Here is a 19,249-nt window from a genome sequence, read left to right on the forward strand (position 1 = left end):
CTACGCTAACCAGATTCATAAAGGCCTTTTCGTTGGCTGCAACAAAGCTAAAATAGACGAGAAATTAACTATAATAGTTTGAAAACCGTCATAATTCATTGTGTATTGTAGCTGAATGATGTTGTTATGTATTGTTGTGATAATATATAGGACAGTGCAAGCGGTCCGTTTGCTCCACTATCACAAAAATGTTATTAGTTCGGGTGGTTATTGCCCCACCCTGCGGTCACTCAACTCTCCCTCTATCCCAACAACTACCTTCCCGCTATACAAAAGGCTACCCTTCTATCCAATTTAATTTTATAAGTACATTTGCCAGCTATTATCATTACTTACGAGTATATTGAGACAGAGCCGGTAAACTAATTTGTGTACTCCTAAAATTGAAAGCTTTGTGTTTCGACTTTGTTTACCATAGATATAGATAAGTATTTGAAACTTTTGAATCAATACGGTATTGCTTTAGATTATTTTAACTATGTAGTTTTTCTTTTGTTACTTCTAGCTGCGTAAAATTCGGGATAAAATGTATCTTTCGTGCTATTTGTTCCTCTGGCAACGTGTGTCTCAAATGTCACAATAAGCAGATGCGTAATTAAATGCGTTAGAAGTTCGAATTCGCAATAATAATAATTATTAGCTTCATCCTGTGACTTCGTCTGTATTGAACTCGTATAGCCTCCCTCGTGATCTCTTAAAGTCTCATTTCATTTCAAACATTTTACTAAAATTACTATTTCTATCTTAACTTGGACTTGCACTTTACTTAATATTTCCAATACATAAAATATTGCAGGAGATTCTGTTAAGAGCTCGCTAAACGAATTTATTTTCAAACTGATTTGGAAATGGTATTTGGGCTATTCATATATACATATGACTTTACTATCTGATAAAATTCTTTGTTAGAAATTTGCTTATTTGTCAAGTCGGGGATGCTATTTGGAGATGTTTTATTCCACTGGTAAATTAGTTAAGAGTTATAAATTCGGTCAAAAAGGTATTCTTACCAACGTTATTAGATCATTTTCTTTAATAGAAGATGAGGATAAATGAGTTCGTGATCACCGCACCGTACAAGAGAGTACGCTTGTCGTCTCTCACCAGAGGAATATCAATACTGTATAAAACGTCGGATAAACCTACATAATATGAATTCGAAAACAAAGAGAAACGTACTATATGAGAGATTGAAGGGGGCTCTAGGGTGAGAGTCCACGGTTCTTCCCATTACGCCACGGACGCTTATAAGAATAAGTTCATACACAGATGCGGTAGTTGTTACTATAAAGGTTTCTTGTAGGTACTAATCTTACTAATATCTTCTCTTTCTTGGCGATCATCCGTGCAGAATGGGATGTCGCTATGCCAACTAAATGGCTGACAGGCTTGCCCTGCATGTTTCAGTTAAGTAGACTCTCATGATTATTCTCATATTAAACATTTTATTGAGATAAAACCTTTAGTTGCAAATGCAACGGGCTACTACTACTATTAATATAAAGTCAAAAAGCCCTACCCTAAAAATTCAAATCAACTTTAAATATGCGAACTTCAACTTTGTATCTGTTTTAGTAAATAACACTATGAATTTAATACAAAAAGTGAACAGGATGATAGCGAAAGAATACAGTAATTAGTGAAGTCAATTAGAAATCAATAGATCAACAACAATTAACGTAATGTAATTAATACCTGTGGCGGATTATTTATTGTGCGCGGATATCGCGTTAATAGACGACTGGATATTTCAACCCCGATAATGACTTCATTTCTTGCTCGAGTTGTTTCGCTTTTTGTGACTATTGATCAAACGTATTTATTAAGAAACAGAATAACGGATATCATACCGACAATGTCTTTAATAAATCGTATAAATATATTAAAACAAAAATTTTATTAAATTAAAGTAAAACCGATCGAATTAATTTAATTGAAATATTAATTTGTTTCATGAACTATTATAACACACTGAAACAGGAGGCTATATCTACATTATGATCATGGTGAAAATGACCATTGTAAAATGAACACGCAAAAATTAACAAAACTATTTCCTACGTAATAACTAGAACAAGAATATACATGGAACAATTCTGTTATTCCTACAATAATGTTATCATATAAGTTACAAATTTTTAGCGAACCTACTGTTTTTATAAACAGTTTCACATACCAATATTATTGATTAGAAAAATAATAGGTTTGTTAAGTTAGCAAATCTACATGAGAAACAACTATCAACAATTAAACTGTAAGAAATAGTTTATAGGATATTTTATCATTTGGGGTGAGAATAAATATTGTAGGAAAGTTTCTATGGAATAGGAATTTCCCCCATTCGCCTGAGGCCCTCATTGTAACAGCCTTTTCAAATACGTCATCCTTATAGACTATAGGTTTTTGTTTAGATTTCCAATTCTATTAAAATGCCTTATAAAACATTAAAACAAAATCTTTTTTCAATATTTTAACTGAGATTCAAGATCTTTTACTTAATTAGTATATTGTTATACATTATATTGCTTCGTTAACTGCGATCTATTCAATTTAAATGCGACACGCAATTGAAACTTTAATAGGAATAACACTAACAAAGTTGGCCTAGGAGATACGAGGGGCGGTCAAAAAGTTCGCGGAATGGCGGGGTTGGCGGGGGTGAGGTCGCTCCTCCAGGTAGCCGCTACTTGAGTAACTCATAATTACTATATATGCCAATTTCTAGCCTAATTGGGTCATTAGCTTTCGAGTTACAAACGAGTGAACAAGTAAATCGGGAACAAACTAGCCACTATGGAGAAAATTGAACATCGCGCCGTCGTAAAGTTCCTCACCAAACAAGGAAAAACGCCTCAAACTATTTTGCAAGAGATGTTAGCTGTTTACGGAGACTCTGCTCCTGGTAAAACCATGATTTACAAATGGCACGGCCTTTTCAAGCAAGGAAGGGAGTCAATTGAAGATGATCCTCGACCTGGACGGCCCATTGAGGCCACTACGCCGGAAATCATTGAAAAAGTTGAAAAACTTGTATTGGAAGACGGAAGGTTGAAGAAGAAACAACTTGCAGCATCAGTTGGAGTATCAGAAACCACAATTTTAAATATTCTTCATCAACATCTTGGCATGAGTAAAGTGTGTTCAAGGTGGGTCCCGAGAATGCTCACGCCGCTGCAAAAACGTGAGCGCGTCAACTGTTCCCGCGAGTATTTGGACCGCTGTGGAGAAGTTAGGGAAGAAATTATGGCCCGAATTGTAACCGGTGATGAAACTTGGGTTCACCACTATGAGCCTGAGTCAAAGCAGGAGTCGATGCAGTGGCACAAAAAAGGCACACCACCCCCAAAAAAATTTAAAGTGTCGCAATCGGCCGGAAAGATCATGGCGACTATTTTTTGGGATACTGAAGGTATTCTTTTGATCGATTATAAAGAACGTGGTGTTTCTATAACGGGAGAGTACTACGCTTCCCTATTGGACCGATTAAAAGAAGCTATTAAAGAAAAAAGAAGAGGAAAACTGACAAAAGGTGTACTCCTTTTGCACGACAACGCGCCCGTTCACACGAGTCATGTTGCGACGGCTGCCATTCATCGATGCGGTTTTGAACAACTACGCCATCCACCCTACAGTCCAGACCTGGCCCCTAGCGATTTTTATTTATTCCCAAAGATGAAGAAAGAGCTGCGTGGAAAAAAATTTAGAGACGATGATGAAGTCAAGTCGGCGATTTCGGCGTATTTTGACGCCCAAGACAAAACCTATTTTTTCGACGGTATTAATAAGTTATATGCCAGATCCCAAAAATGTATTCGTGTTAAGGGGGAATATATTGAAAAGGAAAAATAACATAATGTATCATTTCATCTTTTTTCCCAGTCATTCCGCGAACTTTTTGACCTCCCCTCGTATGTACCAGGAAATAATAAGTTTGTGGAAGATTACACAGCATGAGACACAACAAACTAACATTATGTCTCTGCCACTAACAAGTTAATCTAAATTCAACAGTCTGCTTGTACAGTACGCATCGCTGAAGTTCTATAAAATCTGCAATTACAACTATAACATGATTATAATACTGGATAAATCATGCGAATTTCGCGACATAAAGGTCAATTTGTAACTCAAATTATTAAAATTTGAAATATTTAAAGATTGTGTTTAAAATTGACCAGCTCGCACTGGGCTTACAAGTGCTAGAACTCAGGGTGTTCAGTAGACCTTGGGTTGCAGAATAAATCCTGCAAATAGATTTCCTACTTGTCTTTTCAATGTAATACTACCTACGGTTATGGCACCTGCAGCCGAGCCTTATGAACTGAATATATGGGTGTTATTAAGTAATGAGACTACATTACATTCGGCTATACAAGGTGAAACTAAATGGGTATACTATGCTTTGAACCAGACATTCCTTAGGTCATCTCTAATGACTATGTGAAGTCAGAAATGAATTAGCATTATATTTTAATACAATATTTAAAGTGCTAAGTTTTCGTGCAAAAACTATGATTCCCTCAAACCTAATCAGCTGTTTTTTTGAGCTCTCTTTGACCTTAAACAGATGAAAAACGTAGATGTGACATAATATCAGATAATAGTAAAATGCCTACGATTCATTGCAGCTGTGAAGCAATTTGTGTTCTCATTTTGCCATGAAGTTTTGTATGTGCATTTGCTTTAGCTGACATTGAAAATACTTCTAAATTTGTATTTACTGTAGTTATGTATTACCCAATAAAGATTTTTTTAATTGTAATCTTATTATGAAACTATGTTATTTTAGTATTTACTCTGATTTCCGCGAGTGTTACAAATTTAAATAAAACACGTTTAAAAGATAAAAACTAGTGTAATTGTAACTGTGTTTTTACATTTTGTGTTTTTTTAAATATGTTAGGTTGAAAAGATCGGCCTGTCTGCGTTAATACTTTTTAAATTGTGCTTTGAAACACGATATTTACTGCTCTGTGTGTGTGTAAATGTCTATTCTAAAGGCACCCTACACACTGCACCATTTTCAATTCAAGATTTGTTTATTATGTTCGAAATTAAATGAGTTCACATTTTTGATAAGTTATTACGTAAGCACTTCAATGTAGAATTATTTTAAGTTTTCTTCAAGTTACATTGAAAATAATTCCAAATTTGTAATTGTAGATTATGGGTACCACAACGGCACCTTTTTCTGCCGTGAAGCAAAAATGTGTAAGCATTATTATGGTTTGGTCTGAATGGCACTGTAGCTGTTCTTATTACTGGGCAAATGAGTCTTGACATTTTAATTCAAAAATTCTTCACGGATTTTTTTTGTCAAATATGGATATCTTTGACCATCCTCGTATTAATAATATGTACTCCATTCCCGGACCGGGTTTGTACCCGGCCTGGTGGAAAAAATACACCTCTAACCCTTCAGGAATACAGACGTGAAACTGTGTAATGTTATGTAATTTCTTTTTTTGTTTATTTGTTTCAATAACAGGAAGTAAAAAATGAATGAATGATAACATAGACACAAGCCACATTTCATGTAGTGTGCATACTCCTTAATCATAGATTGTTTATGTTTAAGTCCATAGGTAGGTGACCTCATTCTGTTTATAAACAAAGGCCCCGCCTAAAACTGGCAGTCTCTTTAAATTTAGGGTTGTCTAAGAAAATAAATTGAAAAATAATATTTTTATTTCGTAGGGAAGTCTTTTTCTTTTTTTTTATTTATTTATTAAAACTTAAACATCACCATACTATTGCATATGACCCAAATAACGTACCATTGAAGGGATGTTATACATTTTTTGGTTCACGTTGTATATTTATATGGAGTCCTATTTCAGGCAATCAAGCTTTTAGTGTGCTCGCCTCCTGCTATATATATTATTGTCATAATATATTAACTGGCAACTAGCCTCTGGACATCACTTTTGCGTTGCCTTTTTTGATTATTTCGATAAAAATGTCACCATTGTAATATGATAACTTTATTTATTATTTGAATTTGCTGATAATAGGATTGTTTATAATGTAATAATATAACATTTCCAGGGTCGATGTAACCGCGAGAAGCCGCCTTGCAAATACTTCCATCCCCCGCAACACCTGAAGGACCAGCTACTTATCAACGGGCGAAATCACTTAGCACTCAAAAACGCCTTAATGCAGCAGATGGGTCTGACGCCTGGCCAGGTTATGCCTGGTCAGGTACCTACTGTGGTGAGTTGCCAACCTTTATCGATGCCTAACCAACATCAGCTTGAGCGGTCGGCCGTCGTAGATAGGTAGTCAATTGATTGCACGCAGCAAATCGCAGCTTTCGATGTAACATGCTATTTTCTCTTACAACTTGTTAAAATAGTTAGAACAAAAGCATCGTGCTTGAGTTGTGCCCTGTATTTGAAGTGATGTACCTGCTACCTAATGTTATTAGTACTAATAATTTAGGGATTTATATAATAAATATCTGTTTTATGTGGGTAGTACTATTAAAGCACTCAATTTACAGCATCGATTAATTATAGGAATAGTTCATAACATAGTCTGTTTGTAGTTGGGTATCAATATTCTCGATAGGACTTGCTATTACTAATTATACTGAGTGTAGTTATCGTATAGGGCACAAGTCAAGTTCGCCGCGGACGGCCCGTCGCTCCTCACACGCTTCAGCATGTCTGTATACTCTATCTAAAGTGGCATGACTACTTTGAACTCACTTGTTACAATTTTGGGTCTAATCGGTTATGCAGGTTGATCACAATATACTCCCCTCACTGTCACTTTGCTAACTCTGTGGCCCGATACACTCGGCGTCTCTCCCGCACCGCTCCCGCCCCTTCAAGACCGGTAGGTGCGGAGCGACCTCGACATGGTATACAGACCACAGCTGTCCCTCGCACGTTAAAGTAGAGTGTTTGTGTGGTTTTGTGTCGAGGTGGGTGTGGGTGGCGTGAGCGGAGCAGGCGCCGCCGGGACTCACCTCACCGCCCTGGACCCCATCAGCCTGGCTCTGCTCGCCCCGCAGGTAACTGACACCATCGGCACGCCACGATTAGCTGCCTGGTACGCCACACCCGTCCACGATATCCTCCACCATCCACCATCCGCCATTCACCTGACCCAACTATTCCCTTGTACATTACACCACTCCTCACTCCTTGAACTAACTAACGGTGGCCGGTGGATAGCTTGAACAGGCAATACGCCATTTCTTACCTAATATGTTTTGTACACGCATGCTATTATTATGCTTGATTTTTGGCTAACTTTTCACAATTTTAATAATATTGCTACTTACAATGTTTCGACTAAGTCATTTAAAAAAAATACTGCTTCTCAGAGAACCTACCTAGAGCTTATAAAAACGATGCTTTTTAGTCAAGGTAAATTTAATTAAGATAAATTAAATCTTTACTATATGTATGCAATGCGTTCGAATAAATAATGGAAATATAAATGGCGACTCAAGGAGTCAAGGCTCAAGTAAGATGAACATTTTGGTCGTGTTTTCACATCTTATTTTCAAATTTTAAATCATTATTTTTTTGTAATCTATACCGACGTAAACATTGACACGATGATGTGTGAGCGAGAAGTTAACAGAGGCGACGCCATTTATAATGCCATTGTTTATCCTCGAGCCACCAGTATGTATGAGAAGTGAGCCGGTGTGTCGTGCGCAGGCCACGTCGCCGTACCTGTCGGGCGTGCCGGGCGTGGGCTCCACGTACCAGTACTACGCGCCGCAGCTGATGCCGGCCATGCTGGGCCACGACCCGGCCGCCGCCTCGCCGCTGGGCGTCATGCAGCAACCCGTGCTGCAGCAGAAGATGCCGCGCACCGATCGCATCGAGGTAACACACTCCCCGAATACCAGTAATGGCAACCTCACCCTTAGTAGCGCTTCCTGATGTTGCTCACCTCTGGAGACCGACTCACTTTACTAAAGTTTTTTTAATATTCTAGTAATATAATGGTTCAGATCTATGTGAGGTCGGTCTCCGGCGCAATGTAAGGCTGTTGAAGCCGATCCTCGTGTGTGTGACGCGTGGGCTCACTGGCCCTATACCAACGCGAACGCTTTGCGAGCCACTCTCGCTTTGTCACCCAGGTGAAGGGCCTAACCCTCCACTAATCGCCTCCTTGTTGATAACCCGACGACTGTCTTACTTGTGGGAAACTACTGAAATTTGATCTCGTTCCATAATCATAGTATTTATTATTGAACATGTCTGCTGTATCATAACTTTATAGCGTAGGATTTTTCATAAAATTTGTAAATAAAGTAATAGAATTGCGACGGATGCGTTTCTCTTTTGAAATAATATGCGATTTTTTTTTCCTCAAAATTATTCGAAATTTTAAGCGGCGTCCGGAAGAGTGAAGAGTTTCTTTATAATTGGCATAATACTAATATTATGAATTGATTAAAAATATCCTTTCGCTGACTGTTTTACACTAATGCAAAAAAAAGGGCGTGCGTACAAAGTACACATGTCAGAAGTGAAACTTCTTTGGAAAACTAATTTTTTTTATCTCGTTTATATATATTATCCTTATCTGTTCTCTAAACCAAATGTTTTTTGTCAATTTTAGAAATTATTAGATGTTCTACTTACTCGCGGCCACGCTCTAAACCTGCACGATACAACGCTATTAGGAATATGTTCTACTTTTCCGCGGCCGCGTGCTAAACCATTCAACGCTAGGAGGGAAAATGTTCTACTTACTCGCGGCCGTGTGCTATACCTGCACGATTCAACTCTAGTAGGGAAAATGTTCAACTTTTTCGCATCCGCGCGCTTTCTTTGTATCGTGTAGGTATACTGCGGTGCGGAAGATTTCCCACGTTTTCGCGGCCGCTTGCTAAACCTGTAAACCTGTGAAGTTGTCACTCTATCTCAATCAGTATCAATCTCCCTCTCCCTCTTCTTGGGTAAAAACGTCCCACATTTTCGTGACACTTGATTGGCACATCTAGACACTGGATTTAAAAATGATCCCAAATTCGTTCTCTGCACCCTCGAGAACCTCGGATCCGATATCCATATTGTTGAAATCATTAATTTGCGCGGCGGCCATCTTAGATTTTAAAAATGATCCCAAATTCGTTCTCTGCACCCTCGAGAATATCGGGTTCGATATCCATATTGTTGAAATCATTAATTTGCGCGGCGGCCATCTTGGGTTTCTTATATTAAATTTGTTATTTTTTAACCTTTACAATACAAGGCTAGTAGGGAAGCCCGAGAGTAAGAAATACTCGTCCTCAATCGGTGTCAATCGATCTCTCTTATGAACAAGAACCTCCTCCCCTTCTTGAACAAAAACGTCTCCATTTTCGTGACGTTTTTTATGGCGTTTCATTCGTAAATCTCTTACCCTCATGTGCCTAAAGAAGTTTCACTTCAAAAATCAAGTCAATATTGTTATGAAAAATTTGAATAGTATCTTAAAACATAGACAGATAATAATTAGTGAGTACGTGATTAGGTCAGGTGTCAGTAGTATGTTAGACGTAGTAGGGTAGCGGGTGGTAGCGGGTGGTAGCGGGTGTAGCGCGAGTGTCGAGCGGCAGCGGCCATAAGGCGGCGGTTGGTGGTGCAGGTGTGCCGCGAGTTCCTGCGCGGCGCCTGCAAGCGCGCGGAGGCGGAGTGCCGGTTCGCGCACCCGGCGGGCCCGGCGGCGGCGGCGGCGCGCGACGACGGCTGCGTCACGGTGTGCATGGACGCCGTCAAGGGCCGCTGCGGCCGCGACCCCTGCCGCTATTTCCACCCTCCCCTGCACCTGCAGGCGCACCTTAAGGCGCAGGCGCGCGGCGCGGTACGCCACCAGGCTGCACGCTCCATCGCGCGCTTCATTTCTTCGCTTGCTCTGGCTCGCCGCGACGCCGCTTGTGAACGCCGCGCTTGTTCTGTTCAGTTTAGCCGCGCGAGGCGGTACCGTGCCGCTCCACGCTTCCGTCGCACTCACGCTTCACTTTTAATTTTTTTATCTCGCATAATATCACTTCGCGCCGAGCTTTAGGTGTATTCTGTGCATCTTTTACATGGATATTGTTTCTGTCCCGTCCTGCGACGCTTGGCTTCACGTAGACGGCCGCGGCGGTGCAGCAGCAGCCGGCGCCCGCGACGTCGGAGCCCGCCAAGAAGCGGCCGGCGCCCGCCGAGTTCGAGCCGCCACCGGTACAACTGCCAGCTTTGCACGCTTGTGTCCTCCCGTCCCGCTCCCGCCCCGCTCCCGCCCCGCCCCGCCCCGCTCCGCGATCATAGCGCGGGACGCGCGCGCCGCGGACCGGCCGCCCCCGCCCGCTCCGCGCCGCGTGCGTCCCGCGCCTGTAACCCGGTTGCCTATTGAGCTCCGTTTAACTTTATTTGTTTCTCGTTTCAGATGGACATGAAAAGCGTCGGATCCTTCTATTATGACAATTTCGTAAGTATCTTGACCTCTTCTTTTTTTTATATATATAAGAGGAAGATGCAGAGAGAACCCACATCTGTACACAATACCCAAGAATCAAGCCAATCGGAGATGGCTTGATCGTCGATGATTCGAACTCTTCGTTGTATGCGGTCAAATAGAAAAAGCTCGTACTGGGGAGCACCCGTTCAGAGGTGAGAACAGTACTCCATGTAAGACCGAATTTGCGCCTTATAAAGTTGCAAGCGGTAGCTTTTAGTGAAGTACTGTCTTGCCTTACTGAGTACACCAAGCTTTTTAGAGGCCAGTTTGGCCTTCTCTTCCAAGTGACCACGGAACTGAACGTCGCTCGATATATCGACGCCAACTATGCCAATACAGGCCGTGGCAGTTATAGGAGTGATCTCGAATCGAGGGGATACGACAAAGGGAGACTTTTTAGTGGTCAACGCACAAACTTGTGTCTTCTGCGGGTTGAATTGGACTAAATTTTGTCGGCCCCATTCCGAGACTTTACAAAGCATAGTCTCGATTTCAGAAACAAGTTTGTTCCGGTTCTCGTCGACCTTATCCCGGGACATGTTGGCACGGCCGGTGTAGGAAGCTTACCCTGTACTGTCGTCTGCATAGCAATTAATACCGCTGATTTGCAGCATATCATTGATATGCAGAAGCAACAGTTTAGGGGATAAGACGCAGCCTTGCGGTACACCAGCGTTAATGGGTTTTAAGTCGGAGCATGCACCGTTGATAACAACCTTGATGCTCCGATCGGCCAAAAAGCTAGCGACCCATTTGCACAACTTCTCGGGAAGCCCATAGGATGGCAGTTTCGCTATAAGCGCTTTATGCCACACCCGATCGAAGGCCATCGCTATGTCAAAACTCACCGCCAACGCCTCTCCCTCCGACTCAACCGCTTGCGCCCATTTATGGGTGAGGTATGCAAGAAGATCACCAGCTGAGCGACCCTGACGAAAATCGTACTGGCAGTCGCTGAACAGCTGGTGCTTCTCTAGGTATCCCAAGAGCTGGCAGTTGATGATTGACTCCATTACTTTGGAGAAAATGGAGGTAATAGCAATAGGGCGGTGGTTGGACGGATCCGAGCGTACACCTTTCTCAGGGATCGGGTGCCTTCCATAATTTCGGGGCTACGCCTGATAAGTAGGAGAGCCGGAAAAGACGGGTAAGGCCGGTGCCAGTTCCAGAGTACATGCCAGCAGCACTATCGGGGGAATGCCATCGGGCCCGCTCGATTTGTGAATGTCCAAAGTGAGAAGCGCTTTTAGCACGGCGCCATGCCGGTATTTTACCTCCGGCATGTATGACTCGCACCGCCTCTACCTCTTCTACCAAAAATAAGCGAACTTTACTATGAATGTAGTCATTAACGAGTTCCATTGGTTTCCAGGCCTTCCCCGGGGTGGTACCGTACAAGCGACCCGCCGCGGACAAGGCCGGCATGCCGGTGTACCAGCCGGCCACCACGTACCAGCAGCTCATGCAGCTGCAGCAGCCGTTCGTGCCCGTGTCATGTGAGTACCCCGCGCCCGCGTCGACCGCCCCGCCCCCCGCGGGCTCCGTGACCGTGTCCGCGCCCGCGCCCGCGCCGCAGCCGCCGCCCGCGCCGCAGCCCGCGCCGCCTCCGCCGCTGCCGCAGCACGCCATGCACCCGCCGCCCGAGGCCACGCCGCCCGAGGCCCCCGCGCCCGACCCGGCCGCCGTCGCCAAGGAGGTTGCCCAGAAGAACTACGCCGCCGCGCTGGCCCTGGCGGCGCAGCAGTCGGCCATGGCGCACGCGGCCGCGGCCTACACGCAGCAGGCCTTCAAGGCGCGCGCCGCCGCCATGCCGGGGCTGGTGCGCGCGCCCTTCATGGTGCGGGGCGGCTGGCCCGCGCCGCCCGTGCCCATGCACGCCTACTACCAGCAGCCGTACATGTACGCCGTGCCCCCGCCCACCCCCCCCGCGGCGGCGGCGGCGGCGGCCGCGGCGGCGGCTGCCGTCAACCCGTACAAAAAGATGAAGACGACATAAGAAGCGGGGCGCCGGCCCGAGCGCGGGGTCTCCGCCTAGAGACTCGTATATATGTGTGCGGTCGAGAGTGGCCCGGTGTGTCGGGCGTTAGCGCTAGGCGTGTTGTCACCTTTGTATTGTATCATTATTATTGTAAGGACGATGCGAGTCGATCGCGGATGTCTCTGTAGTTGTACGCTATGTCTATAAATCTATTGTGTATCTATTCTACTCGTCCCGTTATTATCTTATGCGTGTATATTTCTCGTATTTTCGATCCCGGTAATGATAACGCTTGAAATGCATGAATGTAATTCTTATTAGCTCCTATTCGATCGTCGTCTATCGCGAGGTCGTACTCGGAGTTGAGCGCTTGGTCCGTCGATCCCGTATCCCGCTACGTCACGCTTTTTCTCAGAAGATTTCCGCACGGGTGCGCTTTGTGTCGAGAGCTAGTGGTTACCGGCTTGCAGCAGCGAGCCCGCACCTAACACGGCCGCCTCCTAATTATCGCATGGATAGAATCCACCACCCTGTACGTTTGGCTCATCAGGTATTTCTACTCATCGTTCTAGTGCTCCAGTGTGTGCTCGGTGTGCCGCCACGGAACACCCGCTTCATTCACTCGCACTCAATTTACTTACGCTTTCTGTTACATGCCTTCCGAATGATCGCTTCGACCGTCGCATTGCAATCTTTTGTCGCTTATTTGTGTCGCGGTGAACAGGCTGTGCTCCGCCCAATGCTCCCTACGTGGAGTACACGGACGACCGCGGACAGGTAACGGCGTGTCGAGTGCCCACTCACGCTAGTCCCGAGTCGCGCACGCTACTGGCACCCGTAACCTACTGCGCTACTTGTATCTCTCACGGGCTCACTTGTTTTCGCTCTAACAATACGCTAATTACGTAAATTTTGACTAAACCACGTATCGCCTCCACTGTACGCCTGAGATTTTGTAACGTTCGCATCCACTGAAGTATGACAAATTTTACTCGACCAAAAACTGTAACACGAATTTCGCAATAACGTTTTAACATTCAGCTTGCTTTATCACACGCTTTTATAGACATGTATAGTTGTGCTTTCGTCGAACTGGGTGCAGTGTATGAAACGCAATACGGTCATATCGTCGCAAGTAAATCTCTCTGCGCTAATCTTTCACGCACATGTTTCATAAGAATGATAAAGTAAACACTTATGTGCATAGAAATCATATTATTATCTTGTATTATAATCTATTTCAAAACAAACCTCACGAATGACTATCAAACTGAATGTCGCTTGTTCAATGACTCATGTGTACCAAATCATGTCCATGTAAATCATTTTAGTCCTGTGCTGTAAATGTATGAAATATTACTGTCTTGAAAAGTTTATGCTACAACATATTTGTTTGATGATTTTAGTTTGGTATAGTGAAACATTCTTGCTTTCAAATGTGGAAGAAGTCACTCTACAGTTCTTGCCTTGCTTTACACCTGGTAAGATAAAATCAGCTTACTTTTAATATCCTCCAGTATAAGTTATTCCTATTTGTAGACTTTACTATAACACCACTAGAGGCACGGGTTACCTTATTCGATAGATTTATAATTAAATTAATGTAATAAGTCATAAATATATAGAATTGTTAGAAACACTAAAAAGTGAAATTATCCTAGAAGATGCTCTATAGCAAAGATTAATGGTGGTATTGTGGTAAAGTTTCTTATGAATATTAAATTTATATATCGAAGCCAAAACAACAATTACTGTGTTAACGAGTTCACTTTACAACATTTCTGTTCCATATTTTATTTGCATCACTGTGTGTTGCATTCGTATTGATCAAATACGAACATAGTCAACTCGTTATCAATCGTTCTTCACCCTTTGCCAATTTCAACTATCAACTGCTTGAGGGGGTTTAATTATTTTAATTATTTTCGCATTTAATGCTTTTTTGATATAATCATTGTAATCATTTGCGTAGTTGGTAGTTGAATGACACTGGTGGAAAAGGAAAATCGAAGTGACAATCCGAAAATGATTACTATAACTGAATAAAAAGGTTTTAATCAACTAAAAAAGTAAACTATAAAAAACTGAATACTGAACTTCGAGTTTTCTTTGGTAATGCTTAAAGTGCTTCGCCGTTTGCGGCTTCAGACCCTTGCTTATAATTCGTTGGAAGCCTCTCTGATGCTTACTTGAAGTATTTCACAGTAGAAGTAATTAATATGTACTCGGTTTTGTTTTGTTTGTCGTAAAGTAACCGCACTCTAATTGGTAATTATGTTGCAGTTTGTACTTCCACTAACATGTCACGCCCAGAACTGTCATGTAAGCTAAAGGTATAATTTTAATTTGTCTATTTACATTTAACCATGGCCTCGTGTAGCATGACTGCCCTGTCCTCTGCTGCGACCACGAAGAACTAAACCACCGGCGACCGCCGCAGACACGGTCCAACCCTCCCACACAGCCTCTTAGCTTTATCTAGCAGCAGTTGGTTTTCTGGGTACACTTGGACGCTACAACACCTAGTAGCCCTCGCCCTGGTAAAAGTTGTCTAGCATCATGCTTTAGCTTTTTTGTAAAAAATAGTCACGCTTAAAATGAGATTGGCTGCGCAATAATGATTATATTTCAAGCGTTCTGCATGCCATTTAGATATTATATATTCATTCCTACTATGTGCATAGTGCCGCATATCTTAACACTATTCCTGAGGTTTCGGAACATCAACAACTCAACCTATTTGCTATAGGTTTCCTTATTTGTTTGTGTGAATTTTCTTTTGACAGATTACAATATAAAAGTGACACACTGTCCGCGCGCATATGAAAGAATGCTTGGAAGGTACAATCATATTGTGCAACGAATCTTGTAAAGTTATTGTAATATTAAAGCAGCAAGGATATATGGACTTAGTACTGTTCTGCCTTCCGTGTCTCGTGCTCTATGTTTAGCTGATAGATGAGAAACTACACACGCATCGGTTAATAAAATGCAACTACCCTCATATTACTACTGACTGTTAGAAGGGCTCTTTGATATTACAACAACTATTTGGGCGTTTATTTTCAGACGGCTGTGCAAATGAGGATATTGTCAGATGTATGAATGTCCATGATAAATGGTGAACAACGTAGAGTTGCCATTAACACTATTAACTTCATTCGGTTTTAGAAATTGTCACATCGCTTCATTTGCTCTCACAGTGTTATTTATGCAATATTTTTATGATAAATAAACAAAGAGTACTTATGTTTTTGGAGGTTAACAATCAGATTTGACAGTTTTTAAAATACATAACAATTGAATGAACGTTCGTGTTATCTGCCACAGTCGAATTTGAAAAATCTACTATTAAAAGTACTACCATAATCGCTATATTTTTGGTTAATAAATTGAGATAACCTTAATATTTGGAAATTACTGCAGTTGGCTTGAAAATTGCAAAATTATTCCCAATGTATAAAGAGTTGGAGTTAAAGTTAGTAAACTAAGTAGTTGCAGTGACTTTTTATCGTATTGAATAAAATATGAGCCCTCTATCAATGAGTTAAAGATTACTGACTGTGGTACAGGTCATGCGAATGTTAAATATTATTTCCAGAGCTATACTTATTGCATATTTTATTATATTTGCAGTTACTGGACACCCTCCCGGTGTGCCAAGATTTTAATCGGCAAGGATGCAACCGACCTACCTGCAGATTCGTTCATATTCGTGAAGGTATGTATGAGATTATTTTACTATCAGAACTAAAAAAAAATATTTCATTAATCGTAAAGAGGGGAACGTCTCAAATTATATTTAACTTGATAACAATAAAAATTGTACCTACATTAAAATTTCATATAATGCGTCGTCAATTTAAAAGACATATTTCTAATGTAGACTTATATTATTTTTTACAAAGTGTTATGAGGTATCTAAATACTTTCATAGTATTTTTTTTGTACCTAATGTTGCATGTTTTGTTAAAATTAATAATTTATTGAATTTTCAGAAAGTTTTATCCTTATTATTGATATTTTAGGCTTTCACTTTATATGTTAGGAAGTGGGCGTACATAGGAATTGCATTATTTTACATTTCTTTAAATCTTACATGAACTCCAAACCAAAATTAAATATCAATGCTTTAAGGTACTTTATAATTCTCACATCACATACCACTCCACCCAGATCTCATGTCTCTGTTTGTCATCTTAGTTTCATGTCTCTTATTTAGAGATTTCCGTGGTGTCATTATTTGTGGGAATTATAATTGTTATTCGAAAAATGTGTTATTGGAGAATTTGCAATATCCTAGCTTGTGTAACGCCAGTTCTGCAGTTGTTAGTTATGTTGTAGTATATTTATTAGAAAGGTTGATAGACTTGTAGAGTACTCTTATAAATAGATATCCATATTAGTTATTTAGCATGTATTAGGCATTATTGTTAATCTGAATTTTACACGTGAAATCATTATAGCTATTAGAATAATTGTGTTGTTTCAATTTCAGTGTTTAAACGTTTATTTTTAGTGATGATCAACTCATTTTGTAGCTTTCATTTTTAATATTTTTATGGGCTAGTATATGGGCTAGTTTTTCGCTAATAAACATATGGTAATGTATAGAAATTCGGCTACATTGTGTGATCCGGATCGTATTTCACTAAGCCTGGATCGTTATGTCATATTTTCATTGTAATAGTCACATAGACTGAATATCAAGTAGATTATTTGTTTACTTTTACATAGATATATAAAAATAGCTGAATATTAAATGTTAAATACAATCCCCGCACAATAATATGGGGTCAGGCATAAATGCGTCAGACACTTACACGCATTCAGGGTTATTAAATCACCGATCAAATGTTTTGTTTGCAAATCGTGTGTGTGACGTCAATTTAGTATACTGTGAAGCCGTTCCTTTAAAGCCAGTTTATACTGGTTACTATTTGAAACGGAACGCTGTCCCGTATACTGTCAGCCGCATTTTTTTACGCAGCATTCAAATGAGTGTATTAAAGTTTTCTAGTTCATTAAAAAAAACTAAAAAGGTAAATTTTTGAAATTTTATTTATTAATCCAAACTAATTACAGAACTTTATAATTTTGGGATTAAACTGTAGGTGTTGTTTATAAAACGTTAGGCACTCGAGGGGTTCGGACTGATCATGCGATCAAAGTACTGCGAGTACCTCACCTCGAAAACGCCAGTGCTCACAGTAGAATATGGCGGCGATTCATGACGTCATATATTTCCCTAGGGTACTGCGGCATTATACTGGCAGTCCATAACGGAACGAACTTTTCTACAGTGAGACACTGTGCAGTGGTCGCAGTCGTATCGGAACGGACGGTACATCATGTGCGTGTTGCAGGGTGCGGGCTGCAGGTGGCGGGCTGCCGCGTGGTGGTGTGTCGCGACGCGGCGGCGGGCGCGTGTCGCCGCGCCGCCTGCCGCTACTACCACATCCCGGTGACGCTGCCGCCCGCGCTGCGGCCGCCCTAACTACAACACCACCACAACCCGCACCGCTCCACACAGATCTCACTGTCCCACCCCTTCCCCCTTCACCCTTCATTCCACTCCCCTGTGTTTGCGACTCGCCCGCGCCCAGCTTCATCCATCGACCTCCCCCACGCTCGCCAATGGCGGAATCGCATCCCGCGGAGGTGCCGATATCATGTATAATATCGGTCAGTGTACGGTTCAAGCGCACTATTGACGCAGGTCTCTCGCTAGTCATGTGCGGGCGCCGTTTTCGTGTCGGCGTCTCTGGCTTATTTTTGTCTAGTGCCCTTGAACTGTAAAGAGTGGACGCGTTCCCTTCGGACCGCGCATAGTCTTCGAGAAAGAATGTGTACATATTGTGGCGGGATATGATTCTCGGGCACGGTCATGCGAATGTGATATGAATAGTTTTCGAAGCGCAGGAACGAAGACGGATGAATAGATAGGTCGAGATCGTCCCGACGACTTCGAATAGTAGTTAGTGAGGTTTCAAATGTTTTATTATATATTATTTTTTAAGAAGCGATATGAGTTCCTGAAATGATCGATGCGGTGCCAGCGTTGGCACCGTACGAATTTGTTGTATATTATAAGCAAAGATGGCGGGAAGAGAGGCGCCCGCGTCGTCGCGCGTGCAGCGGCTCCGTTGGACGCGGAGGCGACCGTCGCGCCGCGGAGGGGGCTGCACATCAGAGCCCTCGCCCGCTCCTATTTGTGAGCATTTTTGTGAGAATTATGTTACTTTTTTACGTATGTTATGATTTATGAAATTATGTTTTATAGATGACAAGTTTACACTAGTTTAGATTAAGTGAATCAATATTGAGACACCAATAGAGTAGCCGCTTCTCTCCTCCGGCACGTAAGCCCGCGTCCGCGTCGGGTTGGCCGCGCCGGCGCTTCACCCTCACTCGCGTAGCGTAGGTCGCGACACTCCTAGAGTGAGCGAGCGAACACCGACATGAACAATGATCGATGGCGGACAATATTGTTACGAACAAAGCGTACTTCCAAGCTATTTATTTACCTAAATTGTAGGATAGACCGTTGGCTTTGATTCCGGATAGATTTTGCTAGATGATCATAATGTTAAAACCATCCATTCGTCTACGGAAGCACAAATAGCGGCCGACGATCGCGTCCGTCTAACGTATAAATTTCGAGTTAGTTTCCCCTTTGTTAATTGAATGCGAACAGTATTAAGTTTTGATTCGAAATCTCGTCGTATGTATGTAGAGGTGATATGCGGATCGAGAGAGGCGGGAGTCACTCGGCTCGCGGCCGAGCGAGCTTCCGAGGTAAGCAAGCCCGAT

At 42.1% G+C, this 19,249-nt stretch overlaps 1 protein-coding gene across 4 annotated transcripts in view; it reads left to right on the forward strand.

The window, feature by feature from the left end:
* The window catches only part of LOC126972695 (protein muscleblind), a 147,511-nt gene that overhangs the window by 63,643 nt on the left and 64,619 nt on the right, over positions 1 to 19,249 (forward strand). For 2 of the 4 annotated variants that reach the window (XM_050819593.1, XM_050819592.1), the window contains exons 3-8: positions 6,049 to 6,216; positions 6,932 to 7,021; positions 7,680 to 7,850; positions 10,387 to 10,428; positions 11,831 to 11,954; positions 16,073 to 16,157. In XM_050819593.1, the coding sequence (XP_050675550.1) occupies positions 6,049 to 6,216; positions 6,932 to 7,021; positions 7,680 to 7,850; positions 10,387 to 10,428; positions 11,831 to 11,954; positions 16,073 to 16,107 (630 nt within the window). In that variant the 3' untranslated portion in view covers positions 16,108 to 16,157. Of the gene's footprint in view, positions 1 to 6,048; positions 6,217 to 6,931; positions 7,022 to 7,679; positions 7,851 to 10,386; positions 10,429 to 11,830; positions 11,955 to 16,072; positions 16,158 to 17,802; positions 18,070 to 19,249 lie in introns of those variants that run through there. The other 2 variants (XM_050819591.1, XM_050819594.1) reach the window with 2 other exon arrangements.

This window comes from Leptidea sinapis, chromosome 27 (assembly GCF_905404315.1).
Source record: "Leptidea sinapis chromosome 27, ilLepSina1.1, whole genome shotgun sequence".
In the NCBI taxonomy this organism is placed as follows: domain Eukaryota; kingdom Metazoa; phylum Arthropoda; class Insecta; order Lepidoptera; family Pieridae; genus Leptidea; species Leptidea sinapis.